Raw genomic sequence first — 23549 nt, 5'->3', positions numbered from 1 at the left:
GGGATCATTGTCTTGCTGTAGAATGAACCGCTGGCCAATGAGTTTTGAGGTATTTGTTTCAACTGGAGCAGATAAGATGTGTTCATTATGCTACTACCATCAGCAGTTGTATCATCAATGAAGATAAGTGAGCCAGTACCTTCAGCAGCCATACATGCCCAGGCCACAACACCCCCACCACCATGTTTCACAGATGAGGTTGTATGCTTTGGATCTTGGGCAGTTCCTTCTCTCCTCCATACTTTGCTCTTGCCATCACTCTATGTTAATCTTTGTCTCATCTGTCCACAAGACCTTTTTCCAGAACTGTGGTTGCTCTTTTAAGTACTTCTTGGCAAATTGTAACCTGGCCATCCTATTTTTGCAGCTAACCAGTGGTTTGCATCTTGCAGGGTAGCCTCTGTATTTCTGTCATTAAATTTTCTGCGGACAATGGTCATTGACAAATCCACACCTGTCTCCTGAAGAGTGTTTCTGACAGGTGTTTGGGGATTTTTCTTTATTATAGAGAGAATTCTTCTGTCATCAGCTGTGGAGGTCTTCCTTGGCCTGCCAGTCCCTTTGTGATTAGTAAGCTCACCAGTGCTCTCTTTCTTCTTAATTATGTTTCAAACAGTTGATTTTGGTAAGCCTAAGGGTTGGCAGATGTCTCTAACAGTTTTGTTTCTCAGTCTCATCATGGCTTCTTAGACTTTCATTGGCACAACTTTGGTCCTCATGTTGATAAACAGCAATAAAAGTTTCCAAAGGTGATGGAAAGACTGGAGGAAAGACTAGATGCTGAGAGCTCTCTTATACCTGCATTAAGGAGGCATTTAAACACACCTGAGCAATTACAAACACCTGTGAAGCCATGTGTCCCACACATTATGGTGCCCTGAAATGGGGGGACTATGTATAAACACAGCTTTAATTTCTACATGGTGAAACCAAAATGTATAAAAATACCCTTTAATAAATTCTGACAATGTGCACTGAACCACATGTGATTTTTTATATTACAAATCTCAAATTGTGGAGTACAGAGACAAATAAATAAATGATGGGTTTTTGTCCCAAACATTATGGAGGGCACTGTATATGGCTCGATTGTAATCATGTATAGTCTTTCTGCTGACTGGATAGCGTGCAACAAAATAAAAGTTTTACACAATACTTCAGTACATGTGACAATAAACTAAACTAAAGTAAACATTTCCAGTACTGGGCCTGCAGCTTGTGTCTTGGTGATTCAAGTGCTCATTGGCTATAGAAATGTTGTGAGAGTGTCTGCCCCCACCATTCCATCAGGCTGTTCCTTCGGATTCCACCTCCCCTCTGGGCAAGAGCGGAACTCGTTATCAAAACATGAAGGGGACGGGGGACACAATTTTTTGGCGGCCACTCGCGCATGCGCACACTCACACACGCGCGAGGCTTTGGTGGCTCAATCCAGCGCTAAATGCAGCTCAACTCTGCCTGTCTCACCAGGTTATCTACAGCCCTGTCTGGACTGACAGGACACCAGCGCTGCTTCTCCGCGCTGGCCATATTTCCCGCAAGTCCAGGAAGGGTTGTAAGCTCACCCGGCGGGACAGGCAGAGTTAGCTGGGTTTAGCGTTTTTTCTCTGCGCTGGCCTGTCTGATTCCCGACCAAAGATCCTATAGCGGAGAATCTTTGCTGCCGACCTCTCTGGTACTCAGGAGGGGACAGGACAGTGCCGGAGAGCCGGCCGGGATCGATCCTGCCTGAGGATGAAGCGCTGGTCTGTGCCACGTCTCCCTCCTCCAATCACCGTGCTCTACCCTCAGTCCCCCCCCCCCCACTCCTCCCTCCTCCAATCATCGCGCTGAATCATGTCCCGCCCCCATTGCCTGCTGACCGACGTCCCCTCCAATCGGCGCCCTCGATCATCAGTCCCACCCCCACTGTCTTGCGGAAAGCGGAGATTTCACCGGATTTTAAAATCCGGATTACAAAAACTAGGGGGAGATGTCCCCCACCTCTCAAAACATGGAGGGGACGTGTCCCCTCTGGCCCCCCCGGGTTTTCCGCCCTTGCCTCTGGGTCCTCCATCTTTCTGGTATTGAACCTTTGTTTCCTATGTCCTGCCTTGCCAAACCAGCCAGCTATTCACTGGATTTCTGATAGTTGACTTGTTATCATTGCCACCCATTTATCTGCGTTCAATATCACGACAGCGATCCATTTCTTCTGTTGTGATTTGTCATTGTTCTCGACTCACCTCTTCCCCCTAATGTTCAGTCTCCTGTTATGTAAATGTCATAGAGTCAAACAGCGTGCAAACAGGCCCCTTGGCCCAACTTGCCCACACAGACCAACGTTTCCCATCTACACAAGTCCCACCTGCCTGTGTTTGGTCCATATCCCTCTCAAACTATCCTATCCATGTACCTATCCAAATGTTTCTTAAACATTATGATAGTACCTACCTCCATCTTCTCTGGCTGCTCGTTGCATATACCCGCCATCCTTTGTGTAAAAAAGTTCCCCCTGGATTCCTATTAAATCTTTCTCCCCTCACCTTTAATGTATGTTCTCGATTCCCCTACTCTGAAAGGTTTACCCTCTCTATTTCCCTCATGATTTTGTTCACCTTTACAAGATCACCCCTTATGCTCCTGAACTCCAAGAGTTCTAGCCTGCTCAACCTCTCCTTGTATCTCAGGCCTTGGAGTCCTGGCAACATCCTTGTAAATCTTCTCTGCACTCTATCCAGCTTGACACCATCATTCCTATAACTGGTGTCCAAAACATAAAAGTTGGTACACATAGAAAGAAATAGACCTGGTCTGGGGTTCATAGCAAAGTGTGGTTAATCTTTATTAAGTGCTGGAGTCAGTCACTAATCCTTGGAATTGATCAGAGTATTTATCCTTTGTTTAAGAAGGAACTGCAGATGCTGGAAAATCGAAGGTAGACAAAAATGCTGGAGAAACTCAGCGGGTGAGGCAGCATCTGTGGAGCGTAGGAAATAAGCGACGTTTCGGGTCGAGACGCTTCGGGTCGCTTATTTCCTTCGCTCCATAGATGCTGCCTCACTCGCTGAGTTTTTCCAGCATTTTTGTCTACCTTAGAGTATTTATCCTTGGTATATTTAACCTTTCCCTGCTTTTAATTGCTTTACAATTAATGATATTTGAACTCTGACTCTGGGCTTCTTTCCCCTTCAGTGTGTTGAAAACGTTTCACGACAGAATTGTCCAGTATGCATGGAGGTAAGATCAAACTCTATGTTGAAGATGCCATTCGGTCTGCTAGCTACAAATATTTTCTACATTTCAGATCTGACCACTGGGCACTTAATCATCGCCATTCCATAAACAATTGATGAATTAAGCCTTTGGACCGAAAGCATAAATGTTGTTTGCGATTTGCGTACCTTCTAAAACCTTCTACCTTCGATTTGTGTACCTTCTAAAACCTTCTACCTTCGATTTGTGTACCTTCTAAAACCTTCTGTTTTAGTTTAGTTTATAGACACAGTGGGAACAGGCCCTTCGAGTCCACACCCATTCACACCAGTTTTATGTTATCCCACCTTCTCATTCACTACAGATGCGCTGTAGAGTGCATTTTATCGGGATGCATCACAGCATGGTTTGGGAACAACTCCATCCAAGACCACAAGAAATTGCAGCAAATTGTGGATGCAGCCCAGACCATCACACAAACCAACTTCCCTTCTATTGACTCCAATTATACCTCACATGGTCTCGGCAAGGCCAGCAGCATAATCAAGGACCAGTCACATGCTTGCCACACCCGCTTCTCCCCTCTCCCATCGGGCAAAATGTATCGAAGTGTGAAAATGCATATCTCCAGTTTCAGGAACAGTTTCTTCCCAGTTGTTATCAGGCAACTGAACGATCCTACCAACAGCTAGAGAGCAGTCCTGAATCATTATCTATCACATTGGACTATCTTTGATCAGATTTTACTGGCTTTATCTTGCACTAAACGTTATTTACACATTTCCCTCTATTATGTATCTGTACACTGAATGGCTCGATGGTAATCATGTATTGTCTTTCCGCTAACTGGTTAGCACGCAACAAAAGCTTTTCATTGTACCGTGGCAAAAACTAAACTCAAACTCTCTATGCACTGGGGGAGATTGAGAGGGGGCAATTAACCTACAAACCCGCACGTCTTTGGGATGTGAGAGGGAAGAGGAGCACCTCGGGGAAGCCCATGTGGTCACAGGAAGAATGTGAAAGCTCCACACAGACAGCACCCAAGTCCTAGACTGAACTTGGGTTTGTGGTGCTGTGAGGCAGCAACTCTACCAGCTGTACCGCCCCTAGACAGGACATTTGGGAATTTTAGTCCTTACACTTGACCCTTTGTTTTGTAATTCTCCTGACTCTCTCATTTTTACTGTATCAGGACATTCACACTTCCCGCATTGGAGCTCATGTCCTGGACTGCGGACATCTTCTTCACAGGTAGGTGAACTAACTTATAATTTGAACTAAGTGATGATTTGAGCAAAGGTGTATTCTGGTCTGCGGTCCTGTGTGACCTACATCCATTCATGCAGTCTGAAGAAGGGTCGCGGCCTGAAACGTTGCCTATTTCCTTCGCTCCATAGATGCTGCCTCACCCGCTGAGTTTCTCCAGCACTTTTGTGTACCTTCCATTCGTTAAACTAGTTTGTTAAAGGCATAGAGTCAGAGCATGGGAACAGGCCATTTTGCCAACCATGTCCGTGCAACCAAGTTGGCATTGATGGCCTGTCCCATTGTCTGCATTTGGCCCATATCCCCCTGAGTTACTCCAGCATTTTGTATCTATTTTCCTTCCAATCCATATATCTGTCCAATTGGTTTTTTTTAAAGATGTAATTGTATCTGCTTCTATAGCTTCCTCTGGGAGCTCATTCCAGATACGGACTAGTCTCTGAAAATATGAGCCTTGAGCTCTCGCTGAAATCTCTCCCCTCTCACTTTGTCTATGTCCTCTAGTTTTAGAATCCTCTACCCTGGGTAAAAGAGCGTTCAGTTTATCAGTGCCCCTCATGATCTTGTACACCTCAATAAGGTCACCCCTCAGCCTCCTATACGCCAAAGAAAAAAGTCCCAGCCTATCCACCCTCTTGCATGATTCCCTGTGGTTTTATCCCCCCAAAAGATGCAAGGTGCTGGAGTAACAGCGGCTCAGGCAACACATCTGGAGAACATGGATAGGTCACGTTTTGGTTCGGAGCTCTTCTTCAAAGAATGGTCCCTGCCCAAAATGTCACCTATCCCATGTTCTCCAGAGTTGCAGTCTGACTGGCTGAGTTACTCCAGCACTTTGTGTCTTTTTATGTAAGCCAGCATATGCAGTTCCTTGTTTCTACATCCGTGGTTCTAACGCTCCTGATCTGAATTCTACACTGGAATTCCTTGCATGAATGTGACTTGCCTCAATGGCTGCTTCTTTAATTAGACACTTTAGTGTGACTATGTAGCTGAAATTCCTTGCTATTTTCCTCTTAACATTGTTGAACTAATAGAAGTATATAAGGACTGAAGTGTGTTAATTGAATTTTCCATATCTGGAAACTCAGATAAACTCTGAAGCTCATAATTTGGAATCACATTGCTGCTTAAGGCAAGAACCTAGCACAGGGCACTATCTAATGATCTGTTGTGTGCAGAGAGAGAGAAATTATGGACTAGAATTTGTCAGAGTGAGTAATGTTCTGCGTAACTTTGTCCTCACTAATAGAGTCATACAACGTCATTCAATAATCTGATAATAGCGTGGAAAAAGCTGTTCTTGATCTGATCAAACTTTCTTTCAAGCTTTTGTATTTTCTGCCCGACGGGAGAGAGGAGAAGAGGGAATGATCAGGGGGCCAGTGGTTCCAGATTGTATTTGCTGCTTTCCCTTGGGCAGCGTAAAGTGTAGATGGAGTCGATGATGGGAGTCTGGTCTGTATAATGGATTGAGCGACAGCTGAAATTTCTTGGGTAGAGCTGTTGCTAAACCAAGTTGTGATTATACCCTGACAGGATGTTTCCCAAGGTAGGGAGGAAGTTCCAATGATTTGAAGTTATAGTTCAAGCAGAGTGTCAAACCTGTGATTCTGATTCACCTGGAGTTTTATGCTCAGTTCCGAGTCATAGATTCATACATTGTGGAAGCAGACCCTTCGGCCCAACTTGTCCACGCCGACCAGCATGCTCCATCTACACTCATCCCACCTGCCTGCATTTGGCCCATATCCCTCTAAACCTAACCTATCCTGCTTAAATGTATCCTAGATGTTGTTATAGTACCTGCCTCAACTATCTCCTCTGGCAACTGGTTCCATATACCTACCACCCTTTGTGTAAAAAAAATGTTACCCCTCGGGTACCTATTAAATCTTCCTCCCGCATCTCCTTAAACCTCTGTCCTCTGGTTCTTGATTCTCCTACTCTGGGCAAAATACTCTGTCCTGCAGATTTGGAAAGATGCCAAGGCCTTGGGGAGGTTGCATGGGAAATTTGACAGGAATGAGGAACATTCATTTATATAGAGAGGCTTATGCTATTTTCCTTGAGAGATCATTTAATGAAGAGGACAAATAGAGCAGACAAGAAGACAGGAATTATTTTACCTAATGACGTGGAGTTTTAGAACGCTCTCTTTAAAATGGTGGTGGATGTGGATTCGGGAACTTTAAGGGGAGTTGGGGAAGTACAGTAAACACTCATTATAAGAGACCGTGGTGGAGGGAGAGAGGGGGGATGGTGTCTGTTATTGCCGATTGTCCGGTGTAATCGAGTAAGATATCATTGTATGTAGTTGAACCCAAGAACTGCGGAAGCGGCAGTAGGTGAGAGGGGAAGGAGTCCCACTGTGACCCTCTCGTCCTGTTGGTGGCCGCGGCCCGAGGAATGCACTGTCACCGGGAGATACAATGTGAGCAGCATCAATGGGACCATGGGATAAAGAAGGGTTCGCTGGTGCGCTTTGCGAGGAGTGGGGTGACTTTGGAAGCCAAGGTGGCATCGGCAGGTGTCCGCTATAACCAAAATTGATTATAAAGGGGTCCTTTAAGAGCAAATGTTTACTGTATTTCTAAAGGAATGTTTTGCGGGATTATTGGAATGAGGTAGCGCAGGCATAATGGCTCGGACGGTCACTTCCTGAGTCATGTAATTCTGAAATGCCTCTTCATTGGGCCATTCAGGTTTCCATTAGGTAATTAAATATAAGCCAGAAAGCCTTGCATTTCTTCGGCACCTTGAATCTCTTGGCTGCGCTGAAGTGACTCTCAATCAATACACTATCTTTGTGCAATGCCCACTTTATTGCAACAGCCAATTCATGTTCATAAATTATAGGAGCAGAATTAGGACATTCAGCACATCAGCACATCTACTCTGCAATTCAATCATGGCTGTTCTATCGTTCCCTCTCAATCCCATTCTCCGGCCTTCACCCCATAACCCCTGACACCCCTGCTGATCAAGAACCTATTAATCTCCACCTTAAAAATATCTATTGACTTGACTCTATAACAAGGAGGCGCAGCGTTACAGCGCTAGACTCCTGGGTTGGATCCTAACTACTGGTACTGTCTGTACTGAATTTGTACTTTCTCCTTGTGACTGTGTGGGTTTCATTCAGTTAATTGGCGTCTATAAATTGTTCCTAGTGTCTAGGAGAGACCCAGTGTATGGGTCAAGTCAAGTCAACTTTATTTGTCACATACGTGATCGTGGTCGACACAGACTCGATGGACCAAAGGGCCAGTTGCCACAGTATATCTCTGAACCAAATAATATGAAACAATGATCGACTTTATACTGAACATGATCGGCTTTATATTGCAAATGAGTGCAATTATCCAAATTACCAGTCAAATGTGGCTACTAATTAAAATTAGACTTTGTGAATTTTATTTGTTTTTATTTGAGAAATTTATTTGCTTTTTATTTTTCTCTCCAGGACTTGCTATGAAATGCTGTTTAATAAAGGGTGAGTTTCTATTTTATATAGTCATAGTCACATACAGTGTGAAAGGCCCATCGGCCCAACTAACCTACTTTGACCAACATACCGCATCTACTCTACTCCCACCTGCCTGCGTTTGGCACATATCCCTCTAAACCTGTCCTTTCAATGTACCTGTCCAAATGTTTCTTAACGTTCTGCCTTAAGTACCTCCTCCGGCAATTTATTCCATAAACTTACTACCTTTGTATAAAACCATTGTCCCTCAGGTTCCCATTAAATCTTTCCCCCATCACATTAAACCTATGTCAATTCCCCTACTCTGGGTAAAACACTCAGAGCATTTACCTGAGCAATTCCTCTCATGATCTTGTGCACCTCTATAAGATCACACTCATCCTCCTGTGCTCCAAAGAATAGTCCTAGTTGCTCAACCTCTCCTTATAGCTCAGGCCCTCGAGTCCTGGCAACGTCCTTATAAATCGTTACTGCATCCATTCCAGCTTAACATCTTCAGTGAGCAAAACTGTACACAATACTCTTTAAGTGTAGTCTCACCAATGCCTTGTACAACAGTAATATGTTCTAACTTCTATACTCAATACTCTGACTGATGAAGGCCAATGTGCCAGAAGCCCCCTTGATCACCCTATCTACCTGTGCCGCCACCTTCAAGGAGCTATGTACCTGCACTCCTCGACCCCTCTATAACACCCCACAGAGCCCTACCATTCACTGTGTAGGTCCTGCCCTTAGACTTCCAAAAATGCAACACCTCACACTTCTCTTTCTTAAACTCAATCAACCATTCGTCAGCGCACCCTGCCCAACCGGTCAATCAAAATCAACAAAAGCTTTTCGCTGTACCTCAGTACAAGTGACAATAAACTAAACTCAACTCAACTCAAACTCATATTGCTGCAATTTTTTTCTATCTACCACTTTAGTATCATCTGCAAACTTCCTAATCATGCCTTGTACGTTCTCATCCAAATCATTGATATAGATGACAAACAGCAATGGGCCCAACACCGAACCCTGAGGCACACCACAAGCCTCCAGTCCGAAAATCAACTTTCTACCATCATCCTCTGGTTCCTTCCACAAATCCAATTTTCTATCCATTCAACTATCTCTCCTTGGATCCCATGCAATCTAACCTTCCAGAGCAGCCAACCACGAGGAACACTTGTCAAACACTTTGCTGGTCCATATATATAACGCCTGTAGACATAAAAAGCTGGGGTACCTCAGCGGGACAGGCAGCATCTCTGGAGAGAAGGAATCGAGACCTTTCTTCAGACTGTCTCAACCCGAAACATCACCCATTCCTTCTCTCCAGAGATACTGCCTGTCCCGCAGTTACTCCAGCATTTGTGTCTATCTTCGCTTTAAACCAGCATCTGCAGTCCCTTCTTACATATATAATGCCTACACCTCTGCCCTCATCACCCTTTTGGGTCACATCCTCAAAAAACCCAATAAGATTTGTGAGACAATCTCCTACTTACAAAACCATGCTGACTACCCCTAATCAGCCCCTGTCCATCTAAATGCATGTACAGTGGCTTGCAAAAGTATTCATACCCCTTGAACTTTTCCACATTTTGTCACGTTACAACTACAAACGTAAATGTATTTTATTGGGATTTTATGTGATAGACCAACACAAAGTGGCGCATAATTGTGAAGTGGAAGGAAAATGATACATGGTTTTCAAATTTTTTTACAAATAAAAAACTGAAAAGTGTGGAGTGCAAAAGTATTCAGCCCCCTTTACTCTGATACCCCTAAATAAAATCCAGTGCAACCAATTGCCTTCAGATGTCACCTAATCAGTAAATAGAGTCCACTTGTGTGTAATCACTCAGAACTGCTGTAGCTTTGGGAGCAACAGCAGCAGGAGCTTAGCAAGAGATACGACTGATTGGCTCTAGCCCAAGTGGGAGGAGAGAAGTGAAAACAGTTAAAGTAGGTGCCAAGGACAGGCAGACTTGACTCAGAACTGCTGTAGTTTTGGGAGCAACAGCAGCAGGAGGTTAGCAAGAGATATGACTGATTGGCTCTAGCCCAAGTGGGAGGAGAGAAGTGAGTCAGTGCTGGGAAAACAGTTGAAAACTGAGGAATTTGGTTTGTAAATTGGTAAATCAGGCAATTTATCAGTCAATTTAAGCAAGACTGCTCTTTGCGAGCGGCAGTGAGTGAGCGGCCTTGTGAGGGAAGTGCCCTGTGAGAAAACTGTGAGTCTTTGGCTCGAGAGTCTTCGGCGAGAAGAAGGAAATGTCAGGCAAGCTGATTCAGTGCGATGCTTGCAGTATGTGGGAGGTCAAGGACACCGCCAGTGCCTCTGGCTGCTACAAATGCGAGAAGTGCATCCAGGTGGAGCTCCTGAAGGGCCGTGTTGGGGAACTGGAGAAGCAAGTGGATGACCTCCGGTTCGTCCGAGAAACGGAGTCGTTCCTCGACAAGTCCTACAGTACGATTGTTACACCTAAGGTACTGGAAGAGAGAAGGTGGGAGACAGTAAGAACGGGAGGTAAGCATGGAATGCCAACGTCCCCAGGTGTTATACCTCTTGTGAACAGGTTCACCCACTTAGAAGCTGTCGGGACAGAAGAGGTGTTTACACTGGGCGACGGACTGGCTTGTGATGCGAATAGGGCTGTTGAGCCAAAACCAAAAAGGCCTAAGGCAAGCAACGCCATTGTAGTGGGAGACTCCATTGTGAGAGGTACCGACAGAGGTTTCTGCGGCAACAGACGGGATGCGAGGATGGTGTGCTGCCTTCCTGGTGCCAGGATCCAGGATGTCACGGACAGAGTGCAGAAAATCCTCAAGGGCGATGGTGAACATCCGGAAGTGGTAGTGCATGTCGGCACAAACGATGTCGGAAAGAAGGGGATGAATATTCTGCAGCGTGACTTTAGAGAGCTCGGAAAAATGCTGAAAAGCAGGACCTCCAGGGTTGTTATCTCCGGTTTGCTTCCAGTTCCTCGTGCTGGCGAGAGCAGGAACAGGGAGATACGGGACCTGAACGTGTGGCTGAGGAACTGGTGCACGGGGCAGGGATTTAGATTCTTAGATCACTGGGATCTGTTTTGGGGTAAGTGGGAACTGTACAAAAGGGACGGATTGCATCCTAACAGGTGGGGGACCAGCATTCTGGCAGGCAGGTTTGCCACTGCTACACGGGTGGTTTTAAACTGAATAAGGGGGGTGGGGCGTCGAATGGGATAGTGGAGGATGGAGTTAAAGAGAACGGGTTTCTTAAATGTGTGCTCGTAGAGACAGAGGGGTGTAAAATGAGGGTAGAAGCAATAGGTAGCAAGGTGAAAAGTAAAAGTGGCAGGCAGACAAAACCAGGGCAAAAATCAGAAAGGGCCACTTTTCAACATAATTGTATAAGGGGTAAGAGTGTTGTAAAAACAAGCCTGAAGGCTTTGTGTCTCAATGCAAGGAGCATTCGTAATAAGGTGGATGAGTTGAATGTGCAGATAGCTATTAATGACTATGATATAGTTGGGATCACGGAGACATGGCTCCAGGGTGACCAAGGCTGGGAGCTGAACATCCAAGGATATTCAATATTCAGGAAGGATAGAGAGAAAGGAAAAGGAAGTGGGGTAGCGTTGCTGATTAGAGAGGAGATTAACGCAATGGAAAGGAAGGACATTAGTTTGGAGGATGTGGAATCGGTATGGGTAGAGCTGCGAAACACTAAGGGGCAGAAAACGCTGGTGGGTGTTGTGTACAGGCCACCTAACAGTAGTAGTGAAGTTGGAGATGGTATCAAACAGGAAATTAGAAATGCGTGCGACAAAGGCAAAACCGTTATAATGGGTGACTTCAATCTACATATAGATTGGGTGAATCAAATTGGCAGGGGTGCTGAGGAAGAGGATTTCTTGGAATGTATGCGGGATAGTTATCTAAATCAACATGTAGAGGAACCAACGAGAGAGCAGGCTATTTTAGACTGGGTATTGAGTAATGAGGAAGGGTTAGTTAGCAGTCTTGTTGTACGTGCCCCCTTGGGCAAGAGTGACCATAATATGGTTGAGTTCTTCATTAGGATGGAGAGTGACATTGTTAATTCAGAAACAATGGTTCTGAACTTAAAGAAAGGTAACTTTGAGGGTATGAGACGTGAATTGGCCAAGATTGACTGGCAATTAATTCTAAAAGGGTTGACGGTGGATATGCAATGGAAGACATTTAAAGACTGCATGGATGAACTACAAAAATTGTTCATCCCAGTTTGGCAAAAGAATAAATCAGGGAAGGTAGTGCATCCGTGGATAACAAGGGAAATCAGGGATAGTATCAAAGCGAAGGATGATGCGTACAAATTAGCCAGAAAAAGCAGCATACCGGAGGACTGGGAGAAATTCAGAGACCAGCAGAGGAGGACAAAGGGCTTAATTAGGAAAGGAAAAATAGATTATGAAAGAAAACTGGCAGGGAACATAAAAACTGACTGCAAAAGTTTTTATAGATATGTGAAAAGAAAGAGATTAGTTAAAACAAATGTAGGTCCCTTGCAGTCAGAAACAGGTGAGTTGATCATGGGGAACAAGGATATGGCGGACCAATTGAATAACTACTTTGGTTCCGTCTTCACTAAGGAAGACATAAATAATCTGCCGGAAATAGCAGGGGACCGTGGGTCAAAGGAGTTGGAGGAATTGAGTGAAATCCAGGTTAGCCGGGAAGTGGTGTTGGGTAAATTGAATGGATTAAAGGCCGATAAATCCCCAGGGCCAGATAGGCTGCATCCCAGAGTACTTAAGGAAGTAGCTCCAGAAATAGTGGATGCATTAGTAATAATCTTTCAAAACTCTTAGATTCTGGAGTAGTTCCTGAGGATTGGCGGGTAGCAAACGTAACCCCACTTTTTAAGAAGGGAGGGAGAGAGAAAACGGGGAATTACAGACCAGTTAGTCTAACATCGGTAGTGGGGAAACTGCTAGAGTCAGTTATTAAAGATGGGATAGCAGCACATTTGGAAAGTGGTGAAATCATTGGACAAAGTCAGCATGGATTTACAAAAGGTAAATCATGTCTGACGAATCTTATAGAATTCTTCGAGGATGTAACTAGTAGCGTGGATAGGGGAGAACCAGTGGATGTGGTGTATCTGGACTTCCAGAAGGCTTTCGACAAGGTCCCACATAAGAGATTAGTATACAAACTTAAAGCACACGGCATTGGGGGTTCAGTATTGATGTGGATAGAGAACTGGCTGGCAAACAGGAAGCAAAGAGTAGGAGTAAACGGGTCCTTTTCACAATGGCAGGCAGTGACTAGTGGGGTACCGCAAGGCTCAGTGCTGGGACCCCAGCTATTTACAATATATATTAATGATCTGGATGAGGGAATTGAAGGCAATATCTCCAAGTTTGCGGATGACACTAAGCTGGGGGGCAGGGTTAGCTGTGAGGAGGATGCTAGGAGACTGCAAGGTGACTTGGATAGGCTGGGTGAGTGGGCAAATGTTTGGCTGATGCAGTATAATGTGGATAAATGTGAGGTTATCCATTTTGGTGGCAAAAACAGGAAAGCAGACTATTATCTAAATGGTGGCCGACTAGGAAAAGGGGAGATGCAGCGAGACCTGGGTGTCATGGTACACCAGTCATTGAAAGTAGGCATGCAGGTGCAGCAGGCAGTGAAGAAAGCGAATGGTATGTTAGCTTTCATAGCAAAAGGATTTGAGTATAGGAGCAGGGAGGTTCTACTGCAGTTGTACAGGGTCTTGGTGAGACCACACCTGGAGTATTGCGTACAGTTTTGGTCTCCAAATCTGAGGAAGGACATTATTGCCATAGAGGGAGTGCAGAGAAGGTTCACCAGACTGATTCCTGGGATGTCAGGACTGTCTTATGAAGAAAGACTGGATAGACTTGGTTTATACTCTCTAGAATTTAGGAGATTGAGAGGGGATCTTATAGAAACTTACAAAATTCTTAAGGGGTTGGACAGGCTAGATGCAGGAAGATTGCTCCCGATGTTGGGGAAGTCCAGGACAAGGGGTCACAGCTTAAGGATAAGTGGGAAATCCTTTAAAACCGAGATGAGAAGAACTTTTTTCACACAGAGAGTGGTGAATCTCTGGAACTCTCTGCCACAGAGGGTAGTCGAGGCCAGTTCATTGGCTATATTTAAGAGGGAGTTAGATGTGGCCCTTGTGGCCACATCTAAGGGGATCAGAGGGTATGGAGAGAAGGCAGGTACGGGATACTGAGTTGGATGATCAGCCATGATCATATTGAATGGCGGTGCAGGCTCGAAGGGCCGAATGGCCTACTCCTGCACCTAATTTCTATGTTTCTATGTTTCTAATCTAATCTCAGTATAAATACAGCTGTTCTGTGAAGGCCTCAGAGGTTTATTAGAGAACATTAGTGAACAAACAGCATCATGAAGCCCAAGGAACACACCAGACAGGTCAGGGATAAAGTTGTGGAGAAGTTTAAAGCAGGGTTAGGTTATAAAAATATATCCCAAGCTTTGAACATCTCACGGAGCACTGTTCAATCCATCATCTGAAAATGGAAAGAGTATGGCACAACTGCAAACCTACCAAGACATGGTCGTCCACCTAAACTGACAGGCCGGGCAAGGAAAGCATTGATCAGAGAAGCAGCCAAGAGGCCCGTGGTAACTCTGGAGGAGCTGCAGAGATCCACAACTCAGGTGGGAGAATCTGTCCACAGGACAACTATTAGTCGTGCATTCCACAAATCGGGCCTTTATGGAAGAGTGGCAAGAAGAAAGCCATTGTTGAAAAAAATCCATAAGAAGTCCCGTTTGCAGTTTGCCACAAGCCATGTGGGGGACACAGCAAACATGTGGAGGAAGGTGCTCTGGTCAGATGAGACCAAAATTGAAGTTTTTGGCCTAAATGCAAAACGCTATGTGTGGCGGAAAACTAACACTGCACATCACCCTGAACACACCATACCCACAGTGAAACATGGTGGTGGCAGCATCATGCTGTGGGGATGCTTTTCTTCAGCAGGGACAGGGAAGCTGGTCAGAGTTGATGGGAAGATGGATGGAGCCAAATACAGGGCAATCTTGGAAGAAAACCTGTTAGAGTCTGCAAAAGACTTGAGACTGGGGCAGAGGTTCACCTTCCAGCAGGACAACTACCCTAAACATACAGCCAGAGCTACAATGGAATGGTTTAGATCAAAGCATATTCATGTGTTAGAATGGCCCAGTCAAAGTCCAGACCTAAATTCAATTGAGAATCTCTGGCAAGACTTGAAAATTGCTATTCACAGATGCTCTCCATCCAATCTGACTGAGCTTGAGCTATTTTGCAAAGAAGAATGGGCAAAAATTTCAGTCTCTAGATGTGCAAAGCTGGTAGAGACATACCCCAAAAGACTTGCAGCTGTAATTGCAGCGAAAGGTGGTTCTACAAAGTATTGACTCAGGGGGGCTAAATACTTTTGCACGCCACACTTTTCAGTTTTTTATTTGTAAAAAAATTTGAAAACCATGTATCATTTTACCTCCACTTCACAATTATGCACCACTTTGTGTTGGTCTATAACATAAAATCCCAATGAAATATATTTACGTTTGTGGTTGTAACGTGACAAAATGTGGAAACATTCAAGGGGTAAGAATACTTTTGCAAGCCACTGTATATCTCTCAGAATACTCCCTAATATCTTTCTGACCACAGATGGCCTGTAGATCTGGCCTGTAGTTCCCAAGCTTATCACAATAGCCCTTCTTAAATAGAGGCACAACATTTGTCTCCCTCCAGTTTAACACCACCCCACCTGTATTTAATGACATAAATCGCTGCCAGGGCACCTGCAATTTCCTCTCTAATTCCCAGTGTCCTCGGATATATCTGATCAGTCCCGGGAGATTTGTCTACCTTCATACTTCAGCGTCTCATCGACTGTAATACTGACTGCCCTTAAGACACTCCCATTGACTGGCCCAGGTTCCGCAGTCCTCATTTCTTTCTCTATGATAAAAACAGGGAAAAGTCTGAAGAAGGCTCCCGCCCCGAAACGTCACCCATTCCTTCTCTGCAGAGATGCTGCTTGTCCCACTGAGTTACTCCAGCATATTGTGTCTATCTTCGGTTTAAAGCAGCATCTGCAGTTCCTTCCTGCACACAGTGTTGTCCACTTTGATTCCTAAGGGTGCTCACTCTCTTTCTGGTTACCCATTTTCCTTTAATGGTGGTGTGAGCCTGGAATGCTCTGCCGTGTGCGATGTGAGAATTTTGGACAGACATGTGGATATGCAGGAAATGGAATGATATATGGATTACACACAACCATATAGAAATAAGGAACTGCAGTTGCTGGGTTTACAAAATAGGACACAAAGTGCTGGAGTAACTGGTTCAGGCAGCATCTCTGGAGAACACGGATAGGTGGATAGAACCCTTCTTCAGACTGAAGAAGGAACTGACCAAATTACCATCTAACCATGTTCTCCAGAGATGTTGCCTGACCCCCTGAATTACTCAGCACTGTGTCCTTTTGGATGCAGAAAGATAAAGGTTGATCATGACATCCTATTGGACACCGTGAGCCAAAGGGTTTGCTACTGTGCTGTACTGTTCTATGTCAACTAAACTAAACGGTGGCACAGCGGTAGAGTTGCTGCCTTACAGCACCAGAGTTTGCACATACTCCCCGTGACCATGTGGGTTTTCTCCAGGTGCTCCGGTTTCCCGCAAACTCCAAAGACGTACAGGTTTGTAAGTTAATTGGCTTTGGTAAAGACTAAATTATTCCTAGTGTGTAGGATAGTACAAGTGTACGGGAATCACTGGTCGGCGTGGACTCCGTGAACTGCGAAGGGCCTGTTCCCGCGCTGTATCTCTAAACTAAACTAAATTAAACACCTCCGACTGCAGTGCAATGTAGAATAATGCATGCTGTGACTGCCCCATGCAAGTTTTATGTGTGTGACTGTTGTTTCAGAGCATATAGGTGCCCTCTGTGTATGAGGTCTGCTACCAACATGACTAAATACTGGGAAGAGCTGGACTCTGAAATAGCCCAGACCCCCATGCCAACAGACTACCTGAACATGGCTGTTAAGGTAAGAGCTGAATTATACACAACCACTGTGATTGTCTCTGCATTAACTCCAGACAACAATTAAAGCTGCAAACTTAATGTCCGGGCGAAACCATATAACCATATAACAATTACAGCACGGAAACAGGCCATCTCGGCCCTTCTAGTCCGTGCCGAACACGTATTCTCCCCTAGTCCCATCTACCTGCACTCAGACCATAACCCTCCATTCCTTTCCCGTCCATATAACTATCCAATTTATTTTTAAATGATAAAATCGAACCTGCCTCCACCACCTTCACTGGAAGCTCATTCCACACAGCTACCACTCTCTGAGTAAAGAAGTTTCCCCTCATGTTACCCCTAAACTTCTGTCCCTTAATTCTCAAGTCATGTCCTCTTGTTTGAATCTTCCCTACTCTCAGTGGGAAAAGCTTATCCATGTCAACTCTGTCTATCCCTCTCATCATTTTAAAGACCTCTATCAAGTCCCCCCTTAACCTTCTGCACTCCAAAGAATAAAGACCTAACTTGTTCAACCTTTCTCTGTAACTTAGTTGCTGAAACCCAGGCAACATTCTAGTAAATCTCTGTACTCTCTCTATTTTGTTGACATCCTTCCTATAATTAGGCGACGAAAATTGTACACCATACTCCAGAATTGGCCTCACCAATACCTTGTACAATTTTAACATTACATCCCAACTTCTATACTCAATGCTCTGATTTATAAAGGCCAGCACACCAAAAGCTTTCTTTACCACCCTATCTACATGAGATTCCACCTTCAGGGAACTGTGCACAGTTATTCCTAGATCCCTCTGTTCAACTGCATTCCTCAATTCGCTACCATTTACCATGTACGTCCTATTTTGATTTGTCCTGCCAAGATGTAGCACCTCACACTTATCAGCATTAAACTCCATCTGCCATCTTTCAGCCCACTCTTCCAACTGGCCTAAATCTCTCTGTAGACTTTGAAAATCTACTTCATTATCCACAACACCACCCATCTTAGTATCATCTGCATACTTACCAATCCAATTTACCACACCATCATCCAGATCATTGATGTACATGACAAACAACAGTGGACCCAACACAGATCCCTGAGGCACCCCACTAGTCACTGGCCTCCAACCTGACAAACAGCCATCCACCATTACTCTCTGGCATCTCCCATTCAGCCACTGTTGAATCCATCTTGCTACTCCACCATTAATACCCAACAATTGAACCTTCTTAACCAACCTTCCATGAGGAACCTTGTCAAAGGCCTTACTGAAGTCCATATATACAACATCCACTGCTTTACCCTCATCAATTTCCCGAGTAACCTCTTCAAAAAATTCAAGAAGATTAGTCAAACATGACCTTCCAGGCACAAATCCATGTTGACTGTTCCTAATCAGACCCTGTTTATCCAGATGCTTATATATATTATCTCTAAGTATCCTTTCCATTAATTTGCCCACCACTGACGTCAAACTAACAGGTCTATAATTGCTAGGTTTACTCTTAGAACCCTTTTTAAACAATGGAACAACATGCGCAGTACGCCAATCCTCCGGCACTATTTCCGTTTCTAATGACATTTGAAATATTTCTGTCATAGCCCCTGCTATTTCTGCACTAACTTCCCTCAATGTCCTTGGGAATATCCTGTCCGGACCTGGTGACTTATCCACTTTTATATTTTTCAAAAGTGTCAGTACTTCCTCTTCTTTGAATCTCATAGTTTCCATAGCTACTCTACTTGTTTCCCTTACCTCACATAATTCAATATCCTTCTCCTTGGTGAATATCGAAGAAAATAAATTGTTCAATATCTCCCCCATCTCTTTTGGCTCTGCAGATAGCTGTCCACTCTGACTCTCTAATGGACCAATTTTATCCCTCGTTATCCTTTTGCTATTAATATAGCTGTAGAAACCCTTTGGATTTACATTCACCTTACTTGCCAAAGCAACCTCAAATTTAGAGTTTAGTTCTGCAGACACAAATAAACTGCAAATGTTAGAAACACAAACTGCTGGAGGATCTCAGCTGGTCAGGCAGCATCTGTGGAGGGAAATGGACAGATGTTATTTTAGTGCAGGAAAGAACTGCAGATGCTGGTTTAAATCGAAGATAGACACAAAATGCTGGAGTAACTCAGCGGGTCAGGCAGCATCACTGGAGAGAAGGAATGGGTGACATTTCGGGTCTGAAGAAGGGTCTCGACCTGAGACGTCACCCATTACTTCTCTCCAGACATGCTGCCTGGCCTGCTGAGTTACTCCAGCATTTTGTGTCTACCTTCGATGTTATTTTAGCTTCTTCAGACTGATGGACTGGGGAGTGGTGGAGAAAGCTGGTGTCGGACAAATCGTGACGAGTGATAGATGGATGCAGGTGAGGGGGGGGTAGATCTGGCAGATGGGTGGAGTAAGTGACAAATGCTAGAGTTAAAAGGAGACAAAAGGGTGTCAGATAAGGAGAGAAGGAAGAGTGAAATTTTAAGCCAGAGAGGGATAGTGGAAAGGAGGGGAGAGAAGAGAAAGGGAAATGAGGGACTCGGATGGAAATGTGTGTACAGGCAAAGCTTGATGGAACGGTGGCGCAGCAGAAGAGTTGCTGCCTAACAGCGTCAGAGACTCGGGTTCGATCCTGACTAGGGTTGCTGCCTTTACGGAGTTTCTACATTCTTCCTGTGACTGCGTGGGTTTTCTCCGAGTGCCCCAGTTTCCTCCCACACTCCAAAGATGTGCAGTTTTGTAGGTTAATTGGCTTCTGTAAATTGTATATTGTCCCTAATGTGAAGGATAGTGCTTGCATACGGGATGATTGCTGATCGGTGCAGACTCAGTGGGTCGAAGGACCTGTTTCCATGCTGCATCTTTAAAGTAAACTCTAAAAGAACAAGGTGACTGTGGTGGTGGGAGAAATATGTTCACACCGGGGTGGGAACAGGGGAAAATAGAGGGGGCTATTGTTTGAAATTGGAGAATTCAATGTTCATACCTTTGGGTTGTAAGCTGTCCAAGCGGAATATGAGGTGCTGTTCCTCCAGTTTGCATGTGGCCTCACTCTGGCAATGGAGGAAGCCAATTTAATTCTTCACTGTTTATGACCTTCAAGGTTTTCACTGTTACGAAACTTTAGTGTCAGGAATAACATCTGATCTCCCCTCTTAAACCAGATCATGGTGGATTTAGTTTCACTCCACTGACTCAGTCTCGGTGCTTGCACTGAGGAATGGTGCATTTATTTGGCACTGGAAAACAAATAGAAATAGTGGCGGCATAGTTGCGCAGCCGTAGAGTTGTTGGGACCAGGGATCGATCCTGACTACGGGTGCTGTCTGTGTGGAGTTTGCATGGTCTCCCTGTGACTTCATAGGTTTTTCCTGGGTGCTCCGGTTTCCTCCCTCATCCCAAAGATGAGCGGGTTTGTGGGTTAATTTACTTCCATAAATTGCCACTATCTGTAAGGTCAAATTAGTGTATGGGTGATTGCGGGTCGGCGTGGACTCGGTGGGCCGAAGGATCTGTTTCCATACTCTTATCTCTAAAACTACAAACTAAATGTTTTGGAGCCATCAGCACTTAGGAGTATTGGGTTGCGCTTTTAGTCACCTTGGCATTAGATGCCATTCAAATGGAATGGATGCAGTGACGATTTGCGAGGACACTGACGGGAAGCAAGGGTCTGAGCTACAGGGAGAGTTTGGGCAGGCTAGGTCTTTATTCCTTGTAGCGCAGAAGGATGTGGGATGATCTTATGGAGGTGTATAAGATCATGAGAGGAATTTATTCAGGGGAGTCTTTTTTACATTGGGTGGTGGGTATATGGAACGAACTGACAGAGGAGGTAGTTGAGGCAGGTACTATAACAACATTTAAAAGAGTTGGATATGTACATGGATAGGAATGGTTTAAGAGGGATATGGGGCTATTGCAGGCTGCACTGGATGTTTTCAAGAGAGAGTTAGATTTAGCTCTTAGGGCTAAGGAAATCAAGAGATATGGGGAAAAAGCCAGAACAGGGTACTGGTTTTGGATGATCAGCCTTGAACATATTGAATGGCGGTGCTGGCTCAAAGGGCCAAATGGCCTACTCGTGCACCTATTTTCTATGTTTCTAAATAGGATGCAGCATCTTGGACAGCATGGATGACTTGGGCTGAAAGGCCTGTTTCCACACGGTATCTCTAAAGTTTAAAGATTTGTTTGGATTATTATGGACAGTTTTAGAGTTGTAAATGCAGGCTTGTACATACACGTCACCTTCTGTCATCCTCCTGCAATGACTGCCATTATGTGTGTGATTCCCTCCTGTAGATCATGTGCAATGACTGCCAGCTTCACAGTACCGCACCGTTCCACGTGTTGGGTCTGAAGTGCAGTGGCTGTGGGTCGTACAACACTGCACAGGACGGTGGTCTGATCACACTGCAGTCACAGCAGTGATGCACCCCATCCAATGTTCAATTAAACCTCTTGAAAATCTGCCTGAAATATCTGCTTCCTTTTCACCTTGGTTATATTATGGTAAAGCTATGGATTTTATGCCACAGACGACTGTGGAGGCCAAGTCATTGGGTATTTTTAAAGCGGAGTTGACTGATTCTTGATTAGTAAGGAGGTAAAGGGTTATGGGGAGAAGGCAGGAGAATGGGATTGAAAGGGAAAGATAGGTCAGCCATGATTGAATGGCGGAGTAGGCTCGATGGGCCGAATGGCCCAATTATGCTTCTATGACATGAACATTAATATTACAATATATTAGTGATTGTATATATATATAAATATATTATAATGGTATAATATATTATAAGGTTATAAAAATATTGGTTATAACTGATTTACAAGTCAATGACACTTTACACCTCTTCAGCAACATGTTATTTGGTTTCTAGCAATACAACATGGAAACATGCCCTTCAGACCACCGAGTTCACATCGACCGTCTTTCACCCACTCACACTAATTCTATGTTATCCCACTTTCACATCCATTGGGACATGGGAAGAAACTGGAGCACCCAGAGGTAACCCACATGGTCACAGGGAGCATGTGCAAGCTCCACACTGACAGCACCCGAGGCCAGGAGCAAACCCAGCTCTCTGGTGCTGTGAGGCAGCAGCTCTACCTTTGTGCCACCATGCCGCCCTTTCTAATGATTCTGTAAATTGTCCTTCGTGTATAGGACAGAACTAGTGTACGGGGTGATCGCTGGCCGGTACGCAGTCAGTGGGCCAAAGGGCATGTATATATACCCGCTGTATCTCTAAAGTCTAGAAGTCTAAAGTCTCCCCTTGAGTCAGAAGATTGTAAGTTCAAGCACAGAATTTTTGGCTGTTACTCCCAGTGAATGGCGTTGAACTGTCAAACAAACTGAGACCGTGTATACACTTGCAGATTGAACAAAAGATCCAGTGACAATATCTTGAAAGCTAGCAAGAGCATCTGCTTTGTTTCAGCTTTAATTTACATTCCCATGCTCACATTTTCATTTGACATTGGATTGTTTTATTAATTTCTATGTTCCCCATGATCATCCAGGAGCATTTTGGGCTGCATCAATTCTAAGGCAGAATCCATAAACTGCAGGCTCCATGTATTTAGCGTGATAGAGCTGTGCAGCAAAGAAACAGGCCCTTTGGCCCACCTTGCACATGCCGACCAAGTTGGCATTCTGGGCTAGTCCCATTTGCCTGCATTTGGCTCATATCGCTCTGAACCCTTCCTATCCATATATCTGTCCAACTGTTTTAAAAAGTTGTAATTGTATCAGCTTCTGCAGCTTCCTCTGGCAGCTCGTTCCAGACCACCCACTGAGTGAAAATGTTGCCCCTGAGGTCCCTCTTAAATCTCTCCCCTCTCATTTTGGCTGACCTCGAGTTTTAGAATCCTCCATCCTGGGGTAAAAAGGCTGTGGGTATTCATTTTATCCGTGCCCCTCATATTACGTGTTTAAGAAGGAACTGCAGATGCTGGAAAATCGAAGGTACACAAAAATGCTGGAGACACTCAGCGGGTGCAGCAGCATCTATGGAGCGAAGGAAATAGGCAAAGTTTCGGGCCGAAACCCTTCATCAGTCTGAAGAAGGGTTTTGGCCCGAAAAGTTGCCTATTTCCTTCGCTCCATAGATGCTGCCTCACCCGCTGAGTTTCTCCAGCATTTTTGTGTACCTTCGATTTTCCAGCATCTGCAGTTCCTTCTTAAACCCCTCATGATATTGTTCACCTAAATAAGGCCACCCCTCAGCCTCCTACACTCCAATGATAAAAAAATCCCAGCCTCTCCTGCATGGAAATTGTTTATATGCTGGAAGTATAATTGCCACGCTGAAACGTGCTGTCTCCACCGGGCCCACCTGTTATGTCATGGGAGCATTTTATTTTGATGGGAATGCAGGAAGCAGTGTACAATTTACCAACATTGTCATTTAACCCAAAGCATTACAGGTGAACAAATAGACTCAAAATGCTGGAGTAACTCAGCGGGTCAGGCAGCATCTCTGGAGAAAAGGGATGGGTGATGTTTCGGGTCAGGATCCTTCT

The 23549-nt window shown here is 44.7% G+C and overlaps 1 protein-coding gene across 2 annotated transcripts in view; it reads left to right on the top strand.

The window, feature by feature from the left end:
• Positions 1-21492, top strand: part of rchy1 (ring finger and CHY zinc finger domain containing 1) — a 36285-nt gene extending 14793 nt beyond the window's left edge. For both annotated transcript variants that reach the window (XM_033019956.1, XM_033019947.1), the window contains 5 exons: positions 3175-3219; positions 4391-4449; positions 7931-7960; positions 16903-17023; positions 21324-21492. In XM_033019956.1, the coding sequence (XP_032875847.1) occupies positions 3175-3219; positions 4391-4449; positions 7931-7960; positions 16903-17023; positions 21324-21452 (384 nt within the window). In that variant the 3' untranslated portion in view covers positions 21453-21492. The remainder of the gene's footprint in view (positions 1-3174; positions 3220-4390; positions 4450-7930; positions 7961-16902; positions 17024-21323) is intronic.
• Positions 21493-23549: the final 2057 nt, after the last annotated feature.

Source organism: Amblyraja radiata, chromosome 1 (assembly GCF_010909765.2).
Source record: "Amblyraja radiata isolate CabotCenter1 chromosome 1, sAmbRad1.1.pri, whole genome shotgun sequence".
Classification (NCBI taxonomy): Eukaryota; Metazoa; Chordata; class Chondrichthyes; order Rajiformes; family Rajidae; genus Amblyraja; species Amblyraja radiata.
Note: the sequence above shows the minus strand (reverse complement) of the source record. Positions and strands in the feature narration are given on the sequence as shown.